The sequence below is a fragment of the Heliangelus exortis genome, chromosome 4 (assembly GCF_036169615.1).
Source record: "Heliangelus exortis chromosome 4, bHelExo1.hap1, whole genome shotgun sequence".
Lineage (NCBI taxonomy): Eukaryota > Metazoa > Chordata > Aves > Apodiformes > Trochilidae > Heliangelus > Heliangelus exortis.
In genome coordinates, this window is record NC_092425.1 from 41,561,040 (window position 1) to 41,580,111 (window position 19,072).

General features: G+C 44.8%; 2 protein-coding genes across 6 annotated transcripts in view; one reads left to right on the forward strand and one right to left on the reverse strand.

Moving 5' to 3' along the window:
- Window positions 1-936: 936 nt before the first annotated feature.
- Window positions 937-4,744, reverse strand: TIFA (TRAF interacting protein with forkhead associated domain). 2 transcript variants are annotated; one of them, XM_071744052.1, is made up of 3 exons: window positions 4,602-4,707; window positions 3,473-3,589; window positions 937-2,126 (listed from the first exon to the last, which is right to left on the reverse strand). In XM_071744052.1, the coding sequence occupies exon 3, from the start codon at window positions 2,104-2,106 to the stop codon at window positions 1,543-1,545; it is 564 nt and encodes a 187-aa protein (XP_071600153.1). In that variant the 5' UTR covers window positions 2,107-2,126; window positions 3,473-3,589; window positions 4,602-4,707; the 3' UTR covers window positions 937-1,542. The 2 variants fall into 2 exon arrangements, with proteins under 2 accessions (XP_071600153.1, XP_071600151.1); XM_071744050.1 differs by lacking the exon at window positions 3,473-3,589 and having other exon boundaries at window positions 4,602-4,744.
- Window positions 4,745-4,857: 113 nt separating this feature from the next.
- The window catches only part of ALPK1 (alpha kinase 1), a 44,385-nt gene continuing 30,170 nt past the window's right edge, over window positions 4,858-19,072 (forward strand). For 2 of the 4 annotated variants that reach the window (XR_011725894.1, XM_071744047.1), the window contains exons 1-2: window positions 6,941-7,021; window positions 10,037-10,115. The gene's annotated coding sequence lies outside the window, so the exon portion shown is untranslated. Of the gene's footprint in view, window positions 4,974-5,342; window positions 5,394-6,940; window positions 7,022-10,036; window positions 10,116-19,072 lie in introns of those variants that run through there. The other 2 variants (XM_071744049.1, XM_071744048.1) reach the window with 2 other exon arrangements.

Sequence of the window (19,072 nt, forward strand, 5' to 3'; positions counted from 1 at the left end):
AAAGGTTGCTCCAAATAACCTATGTGTCACCTAACCAAGGAAGGTTTTAAGAAATAATTAGCTGTGTCTTTTAACTGCTGAATTCCATGACATCCCTTCTGGAGACCTGTGGCTTTGGAAGGGAAGCTCTGACTGTAACAGAGGACTTGAGGAACTTGGAGCATGGAGCTCTTGCATCAGAAACAAGCTGCTGTACCCTCATACTTCAGAGGTGAGACAACCTGCCCTGTCTGACTGGGGCAGCTTCTCTGTCTTCATCATTCTTCTGACCTAAAGCACCATTAGAGCTGGCTTAGCCAATTGTGCCTGTATATAGAAAATACAGTTCCTAGCATAGAATCCTAGAATGATTTGGGTTGGAAGGGACCTCTCAAGGTCATCCAGTCCAACCCCCTGCAGTCAGCAGGGACACCCTCAGCCAGATCCTCCAGAAGCCTGTGTTTGAGTTGCATTGCCTCTCCCCTGCCTTTCCCTCCCTTGGGGTTGGTTGCTCAAGTTATGTTGTGTAATTCAGCTGTCCTCCCCTCAGTTAAAATTCTGTTTTTCTTCCAGGGATGAATGCTGAAACATTTCCTAATGTTCAGGGATGGTAAGATGGGGAACTTTTATCTATGCCCTGTTCTGATCCTTTCCAGCATGTCTTTCAAGCTGACTAAAATACCTGACAAAAAAAAAATCCAAGTGCCAGTGAAAAACTGAGCCCCCAGCAAAGAAAAATTTCACTGAAACAGCCAGAGAAAGACTTAAAACAAAATTGTAAGAGCTTAGGGTGGGGCACAGAGGTAGGAAACCTGCTGAAAGTATGTCAGATCTTACCTTGGAGCAATGCCACTTTTAGAAAGCCCAGAATAGTGAAAACTTATCTGGATTGTCCTGGAAATAATTATAGTCACTGCTAAGTGCTTTTAAATTGTAGTTACCAAAGACTGCAAATCCTTACCAGGCAACCAAATGCCTTTATTACAAAATTGATCTGGATTTTTACATGCTGTGATCATGTTTCTTTACAGTCACAAACAAAAGTAGTTAACTTGTAAAAAAAAAAAAAAAAAAAAAGTATTTCCATTCATTAAAAAAAAAACAAAAAATAAAACCAACAACAATAAAACAAAACCAAACAAAAAAACAAAACCAATCGTACAGCAAAGTCAAGGAAAACAATACCTGTGTTTTGTTACGTGTTTGACTATGGTGACAAAGTGTTCCTAAGCTGCATAATGAGGGAGGCTTGAAAATACTGTTTGGAATTTCATGTCAGCAGCAAAGGATAACAAATGGACTCAAGAGGAAAATGGACTCTGTGTCTCCCAGGTGTTCCTGTGCCAAACAGTGGTAATCAAGAGATCACAAGCCCTTCTGGGGACAGTGCCAGGACTCAGTTTCTGTGGGACAAGGTACATTCTGGTATGCTGAAAACAAGAAGGCTGATGTGCAGCGATGAGAACCACCAAGAACAGTGGACTGAGATGAAAGCCTTCAGTTTTGGAAGATGTGCAGGTTTCCAAGGATCAAATCCTGATCCAGCCTCCTTCCCCCCCCCTGCTAGCATGACTCGTTTTCATCAATCTCTATGGGGCTTTTTTCTTGGGAAGAAAAGAAGGAAGAAGGAATGCCATTCTCTGCTATAGGCTGCAGTGATGGCAAGCACCTTTCTTGTAAGATTGGTTTGTCAGACAAGTGTAAGTGAGTCTCAAAGTAATCCATGGACTCCCCTTCTTGAATCTCTGCTAAAATCTGGTAGTCCCCAAAACAAATGATGCACTTCCATGGCAGGTCGATTTTGTTTAGGTAACTCAGTTCTGTTTGGCCCACAAGCAGTTTTGTTTTCTTGCTCAAGTTCTTTATCTCAAAACAGTGCTCTGAGCTGTTGAGTTTTCTGTAAAACTGCACAGAAAACTGGACCCGAGAAACCCGAGTGTCCACCAGGTTGTAGCGGCAGGCGTTGGGATCACGGCCAAACTTGGCCATTTCATCTGCCCTGACCTGTTCTCTCTTACAGAAATTCAAGCAACGAAACATCATCTTGTCTTCTTGGCAAGGATGGTAAAAGGTCATGTGGAGACACGTTACTGTTTCTTCAGTGTCAGCCTCATCAAAAGAGGTCATGATGAAACGAGCCCTCAGAACTACAAGAAAGAGGTAAAACCACAGCATGAAATCAGTGCAGGACCAAAAATAAAATGCTCGTGACAACAATAATTTCCCAAGTGCCAACGACTTGCTTGGTGACCACAGAGAAGGGAGAGCCTGCTCTGTGCTGAACTCTTCCTAGCTGCAACTCTGACAAACCCCCATGATGGTAAATTCCTGCCAATTTGTTCTTCAGGAGGATCTTAGAGGTGGATTTATCTTTGGAAGAAATATGCCACATGCAAGTGACAGTCAGGTCTACTTCAGGGACTGAAAATGGAGTGTTAAGTAGCACTGTCTGGGCCTGCATGCCCTGTTTTACAGTGCAGTCCTTTGACTAGGAGGTGGAATCAGAGAAACATCTTGAGCAAACGTAGCCTGACTGTAGGCAGTAATATTTCAGGTGTGTATAAAGCAGTCTTTTGGCTCTTCAGTTAGAATTCACCTCTCATAAGAAACAAAATACAGTGTTTAGAAGTGACAGAATGTAAAACAGATGCAACAGCTGGAGTGTCAGCAAGACCTAAAAGAGGAATTGTAAACAGCTCTAGGTGTTTCCCAGCTATCTCCTGCAGAAGTACTTAACTAGGCACTAAAAATAAAATTAATTTTTGCTGGGTTTTGGGATGGTTTGGGTTTTTTTAAGCTTCTCACATGCAGCACATGAGACACTTATGAACTGAATTCTGCTCCAAAGTCTGGGCGATTGCATCCAAATAAAATCTATGAAATACTTCAGGAGCCACTGTCATCTGGCCCTCTGTACACTCATGGCCAGAATTTTCCTGCACTGAAACTTAGTCCAAAGAAAGGAAAGGCAAGGTTCTTGAAGTAGGAACCACAACATGACTTCTTAGTCACTCACCAGAGAAATGTGAGCAGCCATTTAACTGGAATCACATCCTGCTGATGTTTGCCACATTTCTCCTTCCAGAAGGTCTATCAATAAAGTTCTGCAATAAATTCCCAACACGCCACACGCAAACCCGGAGGCTTTGGCACCAACTCTGTTCAGTGAATGATATTGAAAAGAAGCTTACAAATTAATCTGCTTTCTTTATGAGTAGGTGAATCACCTCTGCTGTTAAGTATTCTGGCTTGTGAGGTTTTTAAAGCTAAATTATACCACTGTAGATAAACACCCAGCACCACGAATGGTGGTATTATCAGTGTGTCACTTTCTGTGTGCAGCCTCAACAACCTCCTTCTTTTACCCTTTAACAAAAAAGCAGTTCTGAGGCAGTATTTCAGCACCCTCAGCTTGCTCACTTGAAGCAGGCTGCACCAGTGCTTCTACCGAGCTTAAAGAAATGGAAAATTTCAAGTAGCTCTCAGAGCTCACCTTAAAACAAACTAGGAAATGCCATCTGTGCTTTTGGCAGAAGTACAGAGAGATGCTGGGTTTGATAATGACTTAAAAACTTGCTCTGCTTCTGCTGGTGTCTTTTTTAATTGGTTTCTGAAATGCATCAGGACCGGGCAAGAGGATTATAAAGAAATACATTCTGAGGAATGTGCCACATGCAACTGTGTATCAGATCAGTGTAAAACACCGGATTTATTCACATATCTAGGAATTTTACAAATGGCTACATTTATTAAATAAGGAGAGGGATGAAGGGTTTGTGATTGCTTCGTCAGCAGCTGCTGAACCTGGATCTCAAGCAGGTCCCACAGACCCCACTGTGTGTTCATCATCTGTGTGTCACCCCAGGCACCCCCAGCTCAGCATTCCAGGTTTATTGATGTGGGACTGAGCCATTCTTCCACGGAAATACTGAGGGAGTTTCTCTTGACTAGGGCGAATTGGAAGAGGAGAAAGATTTGGGAGAACTCCAGCTGGAGAGGGAAACTTTCTGTAGTGAATACTCTAAGATAGCCCATTGCTCTGCGGATGTCTGTGCCTTCATTTGAGCCAAATAAATGATGATTTTGCCTGACTCCCAAGTTCATCTCCTTCTGTGTGCATCATTATCCCCATTTTTTTGAGTCAGTAAAGTGACAGAGCATTCAGAAGAAGAATCCTCCCAACTTGGGAACCGTGGGGGACCCCTCCTTGGGGGTTCAGCATCCTGTTCAAGAGCTCTCCAACTCTCCACCCTAAACTTCCTTCTCGGGGAGCTCTGTCGATTTACTTTTGGCAAATCAAAACACAGTGTTTCAACCCACGCATCAAAGAAAGCAGTAACATCCCTTTTGTTATTTCGCTTTCACGTCAGATGGCCGTGACCTTTGAAGCCGCGGCAGTGCAGAACATGTTTTTTCAAGCACATGGCACCGGGACATTTTCTCTTCCCCTAAAAAAATGCTGTGCTGTGGCAGTTTTGCTACAAATAGCTTTTGTTCCTAGCATTACACGAGAACATGCCAGTGGAAGCCTCAGCTCTCCACCGAACCGGCGAAACCAGGAGCTCACCGAGGAACCCCTGGTACCGCGGACCCGGCACACCCTCCCCCCGCTTCCCCCTCACCTTCTGCCTTCCGTCCTGAGGGGAGCGGGGCCAGGGCGCCAGCCGGAGGAGGTCTGTACGGGTCGGGATGCGGCTCCAAGGGCTCCTCCGAGCCCGGTTGAGCCGGTGAGGGAAGCGGGGGACGGCCAGGGAGGGCTGTCCCGGGGGTGATGGTCACTCGGACGGCGGTAAAATCCTTCCCGCCAAGGGGGCGGGAGCGGCCGTGAGGGAAGGCGGGGGAACAGTGAAGGAGAGGTGGGGCTATCCGTGAGGGAAAGCCGGGCCTGCCTGTGAGGAAAAGCGGGTCTGGCTGTCTGGGAAAGCCGTGAGGGAAATCGGGGGAATACTGTGAGGAAAAGCAGGTCTGGCTGTCAGGGAAAGCCGGGTTTGGAGGTGAGGAAAAGAGGAGCAGCCCGTGAGGAAAAGCGGCGCTGGTTCTCAGGGAAAGGCGGGCTGGCTGTGAGGGAGAGGCTGTGAGGAAAAGCGGGGGCTATCCGTGAGGAAAAGCAGGTCTGGCTGTCTGGGAAAGCCGTGAGGGAAATCGGGGGAATACCGTGAGGAAAAGCGGCTGGGTTTGTCAGGGAAAGGGGGGTTTGGAGGTGAGGAAAAGAGGAGCAGCCTGTGAGGAAAAGCGGCGCTGGCTGTCAGGGAAAGGCGGGGCTATCCGTGAGGAAAAGCGGAGCTCTCCGTGAGGAAAAGCGGGTCTGGCTGTCAGGGAAAGCCGCGTCAACCTCTGAGGAGAACCAGGTCCGGCTGTCAGGGAATCCAGGGATTCCGTGAGGGAAATCGGAGGAATCCTGTGAGGAAAAGCGGGTCGGTTTGTCAGGGAAAGGCGGAGCTGGGCGTGAGGAAAGGCGGGGGCAGCGGTCGGGGCGGGAGATGTTGGGGCGGTCTTAAGACCGGAGGATGGGCTCGTCGGTTTTTTTCCTAAAAGCGTACCGAGCTCTGCTTTTAACGTAATGAAAAGTTTTAACTTTAAAAATTATTTTAATATAATGAAATGAGGTGCTGGAGAAGGTCCAGAGAAGAGCAAGGAGGCTGTAAAGGGACTCGAGCACAAGTCCTGTGAGGAAGGGCTGAGGCCATGGACTTCAGCTCTGCCAGGGGAGGTTTAGGTTGGATATTAGGAAGAAATTCCTTACAAAGAGGGTGATCAGGCATTGGAATGGGCTGCCCAGGGAGGTGGTGGATTCTGCATCCCTGGAGGTTTTTAAGAAGAGAGTGGATGTGGCACTGAGTGCCATGGTCTGGGAACCACGGGGGGAATGGATCAAGGGTTGGACTTGGTGATCTCAGAGTTCCTTTCCAACCCAAATGATTCCGTGATTCTGTGGAAAAAAAACGGTGCAGGGCAATTAATCTTGGCTGTGTCTGGGGTTTAGGTGGATATGGAAAAAGCACAGGTGCTGGAGTAGCTGATTCAAACCAATAGTCACATGGATATCAAGGGGATGATCCAGAGCTTGCAGGCTCAAGTTTCAGGTAATATGATTTCAGTTTTGTCCCCCATCTTTGGTGAGCAGCACATTATAAGCCTAACAGTTGACTGTTGGTGTTCTTAAATCATATATTTGAAAATAACTCAGTCATTTGCTTAAAGCAGCTGTGGTTCAGTTTTATTGCAGTACCTTTGGGACAAAACCCTGATCTTTGCCTGCCTGTTGATATCAGCTGAACTGAAAACTTTCAACTTTACTATGAATTTTGAGGCAGCTCTGCCATCTGGTAGGGAAAAAACACCCAAGCAATTCTCTCTCATTCATTCAGCTGCTTCATTTTTCTTACTCAGCCGGATTACTACTGAGCACAGATCAAGAGGCAGAGAACAGAAAAAACCTGTTTTACCTCCGTGTAAATCCTACGTACTTGGTGTCCTCCCTCATCTGGTCTTACACAGTGTTGTGACGAGCAAGGTATTGTGCCTTGATGGGTGCTGTAGGTTTAATTGCCTTGGCACAGGCATAGAAACACTGTTTAATGAGACAAACTGTTTTTCATGTGTGGATTCCTTTTATTTATTCATCAAACAGGGAAATTACTCGTGGCTTGATAAGTCCCTTGGTAATTCTTGTAGAATAGCTTTTATCTCTACACAGGCCACTGTGTCTGCTGAGTTTGCCCTTCTCTCCTTACATCAGGAAAAAAAACAAAAAAGGGGTTAGACTATGTTTTACAAGAAGTCATGCTGAAAAGCAGAGAAGGAAAAGAGATTCTTCCAGGTTTCTCTCTTGGCAAAGTGCCTTTCCCGCAGCAGGCAGGGCTGGGTGTGTGTGCCTTTTGGTTACTGCCTTTTGGAAAAGTCTGAGTTGTGCAACTCTGCTATTTATTGCATCTGTTTATGGTTATTGTTCCTGCCAGCCCTTTGGTTCCGGAGGCAGCCTGCTTCCTGGGCCATGAGAGACCTTTCTGTCAGGATTATTTTGATACTTGCTTCTATTGAGGTATGTAAATACCTTTTTTTTTCCCCCTAGGATTGTGTAACCTCATATTAACTACATATTCCTTATTAGTTTATGTTTAAATATAGCTCTGCATAATTTCCTACAAGAGTAGCTTTACTAGAAGTAAGTACTTACAGGAAGTAGCTTTACTGCTCCTTTCTTCTGTCAGTTTCTCACTGTTTGAAATGGTGCCAAGTTCAGGAAAACAACTCCAGGTTTTCCCTGTATGAGAAAATGAAATTCAGGCGCTCTGTGCTTGTGGGTTTTTTTGTGTAATCTTCCTGCTAAAACGGTTCTGTGGTTTACCTGAGTTCATTCCTCTCTTACAGTCACTTCTTTGTTTTTCTCAAGTTTCTTTGGTGAAAAGTGAAACTGCAAATAAATGAGTAAAGCTTTGTAGGGATGAGCTGCCCTGCGTGGTGAGCAAGCTGGTGGGACCTGGGCTGATCAGGGGAGCTGATGCCAACATTAACCTCATAGCCCTTGCTGCTCTCCTGTTTTCTGTTGTCTGCACAACCCATTCCTCCCCTGGGGTTGTGATTTTCCCCAGACATGCTTTCTGTTCCGGTGCCTGAATCTGCTCTGGTGTCCCTGGAGTTACCAAAGGGATAATGCAGGTGGTGGAAATTTGAGCCTTCCCATGCTGGACTGCAAAGCTGGTGGCACACTGTACCCCCCTGGATTATGAGGATGGTGCAGTGTGGGGTTTAAGAATAAAGATGGAGCAAACCAGAGTCCCATTTCTAGTTGCTTCCCAGCTGGATGGTTGTCAGATACCTGTATTTGTTGCCTTGCCAGCCCCTAGAGAAGAGGAAGGCCTAGGAAGAGTCGTGCTCCTTACTCTAAATAGATGTTTCCTGCATAACATCCACCCAGTGTGTCCTGGCTGTGTAATTAAAGGTGGCACATTATCCATGCTAGCTGTCTGGCTAATGAAGTATTTGTAATGCGTAGGCTGAAAGGCTCAGGTGGTTCTGGCTTGGCCGTAGTGGTGTCTTGGCTTTCTAACAACTGATTCATAAGGCTTCAGATAACTCCAGAGCCTAAACAGGCAGATCTGGAAAATGGAAAAATACAAGGAACTCCTACATTGCTTTCAGTTGTGATCATCTTTGAAAATCTGAGAGTTCCGATACCAACCTGCTTCTTTCTGCTGCTCCTCCTCTTTGCTTCGCAGCCCGAACCACCTTAAAGCTGTTGAGGGCACAGGGCCAGGCGCCAGTAGGTGGCAATGTGTGATCAGACATCGGGAGCCACCATTTGTTACGGGTTTTTTTTGATGTTCTGCATCGTTTGTTGCGTTGCGTTTTAATTTTTAAAATTTTCGAACAGAAGTGGGGAGGCCCTTCTTTAAGACACGTGTATTCCAGAGATAAAACATGATATTCTGATGGATGTCGGTGTGAGAGGGAGGAGAGATGCACAGGATGGAGTGTGTACCCTGAGCTTTTAGACCCCAGTGCCAATAACAGCTCCACTCCATGAAGCAGATAGGAGATCTTCCAAAGGAAGAAGAGAGAGCACAGTTCCCTCTGTGTTTTCTTCTTTGATGTTTGCTTACTCAGGAAAAAGAACTCTTCCATTTCCCCTCTCACCTGAGCTGAATAAACTGATGAGGAAGGTCACTTGGAGTACTGAAAACTATTTCTTACAAGCTGGACTTCATTTGTGCCACTCTCCAAGCTTTTCTTCTGTTTTTGACACTATGGTCTGCCCTTGGTCCTCCTTCTGAACCCCTCTGGTTTCTTTCCTTTGCTTCTTTCTTGCCTGTCTGCTGTCTCAGTTTCTCTTCCATCTTCCTGCCCCTCTTGCTGTCTGTTGTTCTTCCCCCTCACTATCCTCTTGATTGTTTTTCCTACCCCCTCTGTGGCTCTCTGCACCCTTTGTTTGTTTTTTTCTCTGGGGCCTTTCACCCTCTGTCTGGATTCTCTCCCTTTCATCCATCCCACTGCCCTTTTTTCTGCTTTCTCCCCAGTCTGCTCCTGCTGCTCAGGACCAGACACCTGTGGAGAGACTTACAGGGTGAATAAAACCACAGTCACAGGGCAGCAAGGAAATAAACCCCAGGAAGAGACTGGGAGGTGGAACAGACTGGTCTGACTGCTGGCATTGTGCAGGAAACCCAGTAGTGGGTGACTGGCATTTCCCTCTTTGTTCTTTCAGAAGGATGCTACCCTCTAGATAAATAACTGGTAGAGATCCAGGGCTAGAAAAATGAAGGAACACTGAGGAAAGAGGTGGAGGTGTTCCTTGTGACTTAGAACTCCTTCTTCTGGACAGTTTTATCTTTAGAGGAATGTTCATACAGCTTGGTGGGAAAGAAGCTCCTGTAAGTCCTGTAAGTCCAGCTTTCATGGGATAAGGAGAGGGAAAGGAAGAGTAAGGGGGGCTCAGTGCCATAGTGCAGGTGCTTATTTCTTGCTCAGAATGAAATTATCTTTGAGCCCTGATAGAGAAGAAAAATTGTCATCTCTTCCTTATTGTCCTTTTTCAATTATTATTATAAAGTTGGAACAAAGCCTTGAGCCTTAGGCATGCTGGAACATGGCTTTTCTCAGGGAAGAATGTTTTAATGAGTTGCAGAGGAGCTGAAAAGGAAAAAACCACAATTCTCACAGCTTAGAAAAATGTTGGGGATGAGTAGTTTGTGCTTAGATGCTGACTGTAACTGTGCTCAGAGGATTCCCCTGTGTCTGGTAATAGTAGTTAGAAAGCTGTGGAGGTTTTGTAGGTGAGCCCTGATGGAGTTCCTTTTGTTTATTAATAACCAGGAGTCCAGTTTTCAGCTATTTGGTGGGCACCTCCTCTCTTTGTATGTGGAGCTGAAGTTTTGCTCCCCTGGTTGAAGGTCACTACACTTCTAGCTGGCAGATACATATCCCTACGTTTGTTATTTTGTGGCACTTCCCTCAAACTAGGAAGAGAAAATCTCTGGCGTGCAGATGAAGCTTTTCCTTCTTTAATTGCTTCCAAGAAGTGTGCAATTCATGGATGGTTTTTTTTCCCTCCATACAGACATCCTGTGAGCTTCACTGATCAGCTGTGACCATTAAGATATCGAGAGCATTCTTCACCCACAAAGGTTCCAGTAGAGGTAAATATGTTTTCCCTTGGTTCATAGCTCTTACTTTTCAGTTTGATGTTCTCAGTTGGCTGAAAATAGAAGCTTCCAGCCTTCAGTGCACTTTGGAGTAGCCTCCAGAACACCATCTCTGTACTTCTTTACATTCACCACATGAGGGACGGCGTAGTCTCGTGTCCTGTGTATGTACTGGGGATGTAGCAGCAATTCTAAATGTGTTGGATTATCAACATTTTGGGTGAAATACTGTTTTGATAGCAAGGGGCTTAAACATTGTCCTCACAGGGACCAAGATTTTTCCACAGAGACTGCATCTGCTCGCTCTGTCCAGCCTGAGACTCTTTAGGTGGGGATAATTTCATGTGCCCAGTGCAGGCTGAACAGAACAAACCTTTCCCTTCAAAATCAGAACAAAGAAAGTTAGTTTGAAGAGTTGAAGATAAGCACTAAAATAAACTGTCTTTTGCTGACACATAGCAGGACCAGCAAATATAGCTTTCCTTCCCCCTCCTCCCCTCTGGATTTGTATAGATGTTAAGGTGTTAAAGATTCCCCATTCTGTGCTGAGCAGCAATAAAAACCTCTATTCCATTATCTCAGTTTATAGCACTTAAGGGCACCCAGCTGTGAGAGATGCAGCCTGCCTTGGAGGTACATGACCCTTGGTTTTGTGTTTTGTTTTCTTTTCTTTTCTTTAAAGATATAAATGCTCATGTCCCCTGCTACTCTACCTGTTGGGGAGCTTCATGGCACAGGGTGACATTGTTTCCTTCAGCTGTAGGCTTTAATTGTAATTTCTAGTGAATTAGTTTGGTATTGCTCCTGCTCTCTAGCTGGCATCCTAAAACAAAGCAAACCAACCCCAACCCAAAAAAAAAAAAAAAAAAAAAAAAAAAAAAAGACCTGAAATCTTCCCTGACAGAAGTCTGTCCCTCACAGAACCTCTCAGGGATGCAAACAGCAGGATTTCACAGCACAGGGAGCATTGGTTTATGGCTCTGTGCAGGGTCTCACAAGGGAACACTGTTCAATAGGCTTCAAAGTGATTCAGCCCTGGCATCACCAGGGCTGTGGCCACATGTAATATAGCCTGTAGCTCTTTAAAGAGGATTAGCCTTAGATCAGGGACAGCATTCATTGCTGGATTTCATGTAAAGCAGAATATGCTAATGCAATGGAAATGGCTACAGCAAACATTGCATAATAGTGGAAACCTCAAAACTGAGCATTGTGTCTTGATATCTCTGCGGGAAGTCACACTTTCATATTCTGTCTGTTACTTGGAGAGAAACTGAGCTCTCTAACATCCCCACAAGCTCCCTGGGGTAAAGAGCTACCTTGCAGTTGTACAAGCAAAGTTAAAAAAATAACAACACACTAGGTAGGTAAATTTCAAACTGCTTTAATGGTCTCATAGCTCTCCAATGGAGACAAAACCCACCCACATCTTAAAATTTCTACATTTGTGTTTCCTCTGGCTGGCATAGGCTTGATTTGATCCTGCATTCACTCCCCATCTGCCTCCCCTTTGCTTTAAACACCATGTTTGGGCTCACAAGAGTTTCAGCATCAGTCCTGCAGGGACACAATATTTTTGACACACGTTTCTGAGCCATTTCATCATTTTAAGACACTTTCTGTCTGTATACCAGCCTCAGCTGGCTGTCCAGTAGGCCTGGTTTAGCTCTCCTTTTACAGTTTTATGCCAGTTTTTTGAACACTTCAAGTTTAACATTAAATATATGAGGGGAAAAAGCCCCCAAACTTTAAGGGGACCTGTGATTCAAGCTGTCTGACTTGAAATGTGAGAAGTCATGAACATCTCTTAGAAAATGGTTTTAGTGGGAGCACTGGGAAATCCCTGGCTGCTTCTAAAAGCCTCAGCTGTGTTGTTGCACTCAAAGGAACCCACTCCTACTGTTTTCATGTAGTTTATTAAACCTAGAATCATCTTTATTTTTACTGCAGTGTATTTGTAAGCTTCAGAGGGAATTTGTTACCCTCATAGGAAGCTGACTCAAGTGCCTGGACTTGAAATCTTTGCCTGTGGAAGCATTCAGGCCTCTGCTTTGCTCCCTTACATGACTGAGCAGGCATTCATGGGAGGCTCCATCTTAACAGTGTGTATTTGTGGCCTGGGAGTTTGATGCCCATGCAGGACATAATGCTAGATATCAAATAGAGTGATAGACCCCTGTTACAGACCCCTGAGGGCCATTTTGCTTTTGTTTATTTACAAGTGATGACTTCAAGTGCCTCATCCCAGTCTGCTGGGGAATAAAAGTCCAAAGAAAGCCTTTGGGAAGAAGGTCCTTCTGGCTCCATTTCCAAAATGTGGGCTCTCAGTGCTTAGTAGTTTTTTTCCTCTCCCTCCAGCTACATATTTTAGGATTTTGTTGTTTCTGGGATTTTTTTTTTTATGGTGGTGGATAGGGTTGTTTGTGGGTTTTTTAATTTTTATTTTGCCATTTGGAAGGGGTTTTTTTCTGTAGATGTGGAGGGTGGTGATACATATTCATGAAAGAGAAGTCTTTCCAGCCCCTGCTTGCATTGACAAAGACTTAGCTGTTTCACACAGCAAGCTGACTGGAATTGTGTGGGGCCTGCCTGACCAGATTAGAGCAAACAGCAAGCTTATTCCTCCAGTTGTCAGGCCTCCCCTTCCTAACAATTTCCCCAATTGTCATTTTGACAAGGCTGTCATTAGGTGATGGCTTCTTTTGGCCATTTTCAGATAAAGATAATTTCCTTAACTTCCATTTTATTTGACAACAAGTAGTTTGGGAGAGAAAGGAAGTGCTTCAGTAGTTTATGGATTAAGGGTTTGTCACTTCAAAGGCATCTTTGATCTAAAAATATGTGCTGTACCAAATTCATTATGTTCTCTTTTTTTTTGTCTCTTTTTTTTTTTTTTTTTTTTTAGAACTTTTTAATTTATTGATCTGCCCTTTTTTTTTTTTTTGCATCCCCTAGTAGTACACAAGATAGCAATGGTGAGGGGGGAAAGCACCCAAATGGCCTCTCTGAAAAGTCATGACCAGGGCAAAACAACAGGTGCTTTTGTTCAGCACCCAGCACCAGCTCCCTTGGAGAACTGGCTTTATCCAGAGGGCCTGCCATGGGAGGGATGTGGGTTAAAAACTGGGATGCAAAATACCTCTGAGTAAGGGTAATTTTGAACTCAAGCTCTGGAGCTCCTTTTTCTTTATTTATTTTCTTTCTTTCCTATTTTTTGTTTAAAAGGAGTAATTGCAGCTCTGTGCCTGTGCTTCACTAAGAAAACCCAGACCTCACTCTAACAAACAAAACCAGAAGAGCTCTTTTCCTGCTCTGCTTGCAACTTAAATGCTCTTGCACAAAGCACTAAGCTCAGCTTTGGAGCAGGCAGGTGCAGCAACCATTGAGGATGTTGCTTACCCAACCCCATGCTCCCCAGGAGGCACCCTCAGAGTTGGACTTGTTGATCCTTATGGATCCTTCCAACTCCAGATATGATTCCTTAGTGCAGGGCTGCACAGGCAGAGGTTCTTTTTGGGTACTTGGCTCACACTGCTGCAGGACAAGTGGGATGTGCTGGAAGTTTGAATGTGGATCAAGAGCAGGGATTTGCATTGCCTGCCCCTGTCAAGCACCAGGTTTCACTTTGACCCCTCCTTTGCTTTTTTAGGGCTGCCAAAAACTCTGTTCTTTGCTGTAGCAGTGTGAATCCATCAGGGTAGCCCATTACACTGGCCTTATGCAGGCTTAGCTGAGGCTGGGATTTGTTCTGTATTAATATTTATATCTTTTCTACCTAATTACTTCAGCTTTTGCTGTAATGCTACCCCTGCATTATACCCAGCCAGCTCACCACCTCCTTGCTGCTGGAGGCTGTTCTTGATCCCATTTCTAAACAGAAGCACTTCTGCTTCAGCTCTGGCTGGGGTAGCTGTGCAGAGGCTGCCCTTTTTTTTTTTCCTTTTTTTTTTTTTTTTTCCCCCTTTTGCCTGCTAATTGGCTGAGACCACCAGAATTTGGAGGACACAGATGTCACTGATAGTTTGCCTAGGGAGCACATTCATGCCCATCTGTTGCAGTCTAGAAGGCTGTTCATATATCCACAAGGCCTTCATTTAATTCTTGTCAGAAAGTAATGTAAATCCAGTTTACCTCAGAGGTCACAGCCAAGATTTATGCCAATGAGCCCCCTGCAATTTACACACACTGTAGTTGTATAGGATGAAAAGAAAGCCTTTCATGTTGGTGCATATTAACAAGAAAGCTTGCCTTAGGAGAGGCTTTTTGATTGAGGTTCTTCCTTATTTTAATACAGCCAATGCCAGTTGGTATGGCCAGCTTTACCAAAAGAAAACATCTAATCTTTAAGCCAGAGAAGTAAACTAACTAACTAAAACCCCTAGCAAATAGTTTGTTGGTGTGGGTTTTTTGGGGAGGTTGTTTTGTTTTGGTTTTAAACCATCTTTTCTCTTTCATATGGCAAAGCCTCCACCTGCTGAAAAGAAAGGTAAAGCTCTAGAAAAACACAAGCATGTGTGCACTGAAATAGTCAGGAAACTGAATTTGCTTCCCATGGGAGATGATACCAACTCAATCACTGAAACCTTTGCTAAATTATCATAAGCATGTTTGCTGTTTTTTCCCCTTCTAACTACCAACTCTGAAACTCAAGCTGAGACACTTATTTTTGACACACGTTGTGGTAAGGATGCCAGGAGGCTCCTGCTGTGTGATGTGCATGCTCCCTGTTACCTGCTGGAGTTAAAAATGCCAGCCTCAATGTCCCCCCACTGTAGGGACAATCTTCTGCAACTTTTTTCAGGCTCCCTACAGAAAGCAAGGGGGGGCAAAACATCAGAGGATGGAGTGAAGGTGAGACCATCACTCCATCAGCTGCAGGGGGGGTGCAGCTCAAATAGATCCAACACTGCAGCTGTGTCACAGTTTCTCACCCCTGCTCTCCTTATTTAGCAAGAGGCTAAAGCTGTTTCACAAGCTCCCTCAAAAATTTGTGTGCTTGTTGCTTCACTGGCCATGATTAAACAATTTGTGGGTAGCCCATGAGCTGCTGTGTGCAGTCTTCATGTTGGGCAGTTGATTACTTGATTAGAACAAGGCAAGTGGGTTTCCTGGGGTCAGAGGCAAGGATTCCTTCCCTGGCACACATGAAAAATGCTGTCCTGCCACGTTGTGTTGGCATAGCTTAAACATACTGGAAATAAAACCTAGAAGTGCAAATGGTGGAGATACTTGAACTGAAAAATAACTGTTAAAAAAAGAAACACTCCTGAGTGCTCCAGTTATTAAAATTGCTTAGAAAAGCAGCAGGCAAAGCTGCCTCAGGATGTGCCAACAAGACCACAAAAGAGTTTCAGAGTTACAGCAAGCACCTCTGTAAGCCCCTTAAGCCCACTGCAGTTTGAGGGTGCTCCTTTCATTTACACCAGCCCTGCTCAGAGGGATCCTGCTCCCTTTTCTTCCTTCCTCTTCCCTAGTTTGTCCAGCTGATGGATTTTTACCTTGGCAAACACTTTCAAGTGTCACAGGCATGAAAATCAGTATCATTTGCACGGCATCATAATGACCAGAGTGGTTTGGGATTAGGAGGGAGGAGAGCAAAGCATCCAAATGAAAACAGGGCTCAGATTCTAAGTTCCAGTGTAGCACTTAAAATAATTAAAATGTTTATTTGAAAGTCAAAGCAGCCTCAGTCATAAATAACTATCCATCCCTCGATTGATTGTGCCGAGTCCCAACCGAGAGCTCTGGGAATAAGGTTTATTTGCTCCCTGTTGGGATTAATCCATAAATGTAGTCTCCACATGGAACTCATCAGGTCTTTGCTTCCTCTTCATTAGTCACCCTGGAACTGGAGGGTAGCCTGAATAAGATGAAAATTAGGATAATATATTTTCAGAGAGAAAAGGTCTGGCGATCTCTAATTTGTGTTTCAGGACCATAATGCTGTGGAACATTTCCCAAATGATGTTGCCTGAGAACCTGATGCTTGTTACAGAACCTTGCTGTATTTGAAATTTGGATGTGGCAATTACCTCTTCTCTTTCTTAAAGCCTCCAAACTTAATAGTGGTCTTAAATGAGCCAGGTTAACTCCCAGGCTTTCTTCTATCCACAGCAAAATGCAAAAATTCCTTTCTCTTTATGGATCTTTTGGTCTTCTAGCCCAAGGGCTCTGGAATGCCACAGTATGGCCCATTTCTTATTAAAGAGATCATTTCACTGTAGCCCACCCAGTGCCTTCTTCCCTGCCTCCCTCTTGTTCTGAACCCCAGTTCTGATTAGAGGCCAAAGAGGAATATGCTTTCTCATCCCCTGGGACTTTGTGATTTTTTTTTTAATCATATTTGCTGCAATAAGTTATTTTAATCCAGGCTTCAACCCGAAAAGGCACAGATATTTTTATTGTTCATCATTCCTGTTTTGAAGCAGCTAAGAGTTTCATTTAAAGACACTTGATGCCCAAAGCTGGAATAAAGGAGCTTTCCTGTTACTCCCTCAATCTGCTGCAAAAATTGTTTTTATTATGTGTTTGGAAATGGATCACTTCAGCATTTGTTTTTGTGTCCTTAGAGAGTGTTTTTATCTAGATAGTTTTTGATAAAAACTGTGGGGTTTGTCACTTCAAACCTGTAGTCTCCTTCAAGTACTCTTTGTTAGGAGTTAACAGTTCTTTTCTAATTAATAAGCACTGAGAGGGTCCTGAAGGTGTCCAGAAGTTTGTGTTGGTTCTGCTGTTTGGCTTTAATCTCAGCTCCTGCATTTGCCCCAGGTCCACAAGCTGCAGGCTTGGTTATTTTCCTGTCCCAGCTGTCACTCAGTGCTCCAGCTGTCACAGAACACAACTTACCAAGCAGCATCTGTGTAAAGGATGCTGCTAGAGTTTAAAGCTCTTCGTTGCATTTTAAGCTGATTTTATGATGCAAGTCATTGCCCCTAGTGCTGGGTCTCAGAAGGCTCTCCTCCTTCTGGGGACTAATGTACAGTTTATTGCACTTTTCTCTGTGGTTCCAGCACTTTGTTGGTCGCTGCTGCTATAATTCATTATTTATTACTCTCAGAGTCCTGGCTGTTTATTCAGTTCTTTGACAGAAAAAAAAAAAAAAAAATGGACTTGAAGAAAAATTTCTCACTTGCTGCCATTCATCTATCACTCTTACAGGCCTGGCAGTTTCCCAGTGAGTTAAATCTTTACAATCCTAGGAAGCCAAGTGCTGTCCTTCTCTACTAATTTCAGCTTCCCTGCTAAGCCCTGTCAGTTCTTTGTGAGCCTGGCAGTCTGTGTGGCTCACAAAGCCACGGGGCCCTCCTGCTTACAGTGAAGACCCAACATCATCTTCCAGGCTGCAGCCTGCCCAGTTTAAAAAGACTAATTTTGGGCTCTGGGCTGCAGCATGGGTAAGTTGGAGCATGCCTGTAAGCTCCTTTTAATGCTCTTAATGCCATGGTATTTTTTTACCTAAAGGCAAGTGTCCCAGCACTTGTTTGCATTTTCACAGAAAATTGTGTTTATGGACATGGGTCGGATGGGGCTGTGAGGTGCCAGTCAAACACAGGATTTTTTCAACATCCTTCTGCATCCTTCCTGAAAGAGTGCCCTCCACTCACTGGGACTGAGTGGATCTGGGTGGTTACCAGAGAAGCAGCTACCACTCCCTAGGAAAAGAGTTTTTTTTTGAGAAATCAATTACACAAAGGCAGAGAGTCAGGGCCAGATGGCAGGGATGCTTCATCCCAACCTGGGAGGTACTCGTGGGATGGCTGCACGCTCCTTCCCACAGGGCAGGGTAATCAGATAAATCAATTAGCAGATGTCAGTGCAGTTAACTGAGCAAGCAAGGCTACCATAGGTGTGTTACTGTGATGATAGCCTGCATGTCCCCTGATGGATACCCAGCAACTGGAGCAGCTTTTCTAGAACTGGGAGAGGAGGGGGAGAGGACTCTGCTTGTCCCCAGAGCCTGCTTTCTGGGTGTTGTCACCAGGCTCAGATGCCTGACCTTGCTGACCTGGAGGTGCTTAGGGAGGGGGGACTTTTGTGAACTAGGAGGTGGAGCAGGACCTTGTGCTGTGAGCAAATCCCATCAGTGTGGTGGCTTTTAAAATAAATAAATAAATAAATATTTATTTATTTTTATTGGTGACAGATAGTTCAGCCCCATCTCCTGGGTGGACTTTGGACCATGGTGTAGCTGTGTCTCCAGCTTTGTCTCTGGCTGTGTCTCCTTTTGCTTCTGGCAGGAGCCTCTCAATGGGTTTGTGCCCCTTGTGCCTGGTCCATCCTTTGCCACTCTGGGGACAGCATCTCAGCACCCCATTACCAGCACCTGGCCCTGCTCACCTGGCCCAAACCCTGCAGGATGGTGGCTCTGCTTGCTCTTACTTGGAGCTTAAAAAGATGGAGAACCTTTCCTGGCTTTTCCTTCTGCTTTCCAGTACCAGGATGGGGAGAGAAAAATGAAGAGAGACCTTGAGCTATAGATTCTGCATTTGCAGCTTTCTTCTGACTTTGCTGTGTTTAGGAGTTGTATTCTTGGGCTGTGTTGATACCTTCATGTGCACCTGTTTTCTAAAAACACCTTTTCAGTCCTCTCCCAGGACATGCAAGAGTGATTGGAGCAAAGGAAGGTAGAAACATCAGCATGGGCAGAGCTCTGTGGAGGAGGGGAAACAGCAGAAATCCCACCCCAGTGTTTTGTTGGAGGGATGGGAACTGAACCCAAGCTCAGACTTTAACCCACTCGTGTCGTAAGAACTCTGACCTCATTTTTTTTTCCTGGTGGGTTAATTTTTTATCAGCTTTCTCAGCACAGAGTTGGTTGCCTGTGAGCCACAACCACAGCAATGAAACCTGTGCTGTCCCTCACAGCACTTATTCACTGTATGGGCTTCTTTGTTCCTTCATACATCTCACAGACCATGAGAAACTTGACCTTGCAGCACCCCAGCTTTCCA

Excerpts from the sequence above, each read along its gene's own strand:
- TIFA (XM_071744050.1), bottom strand. The coding sequence starts at position 2,106 with ATGACCTCTTTTGATGAGGCTGACACTGAAGAAACAGTAACGTGTCTC.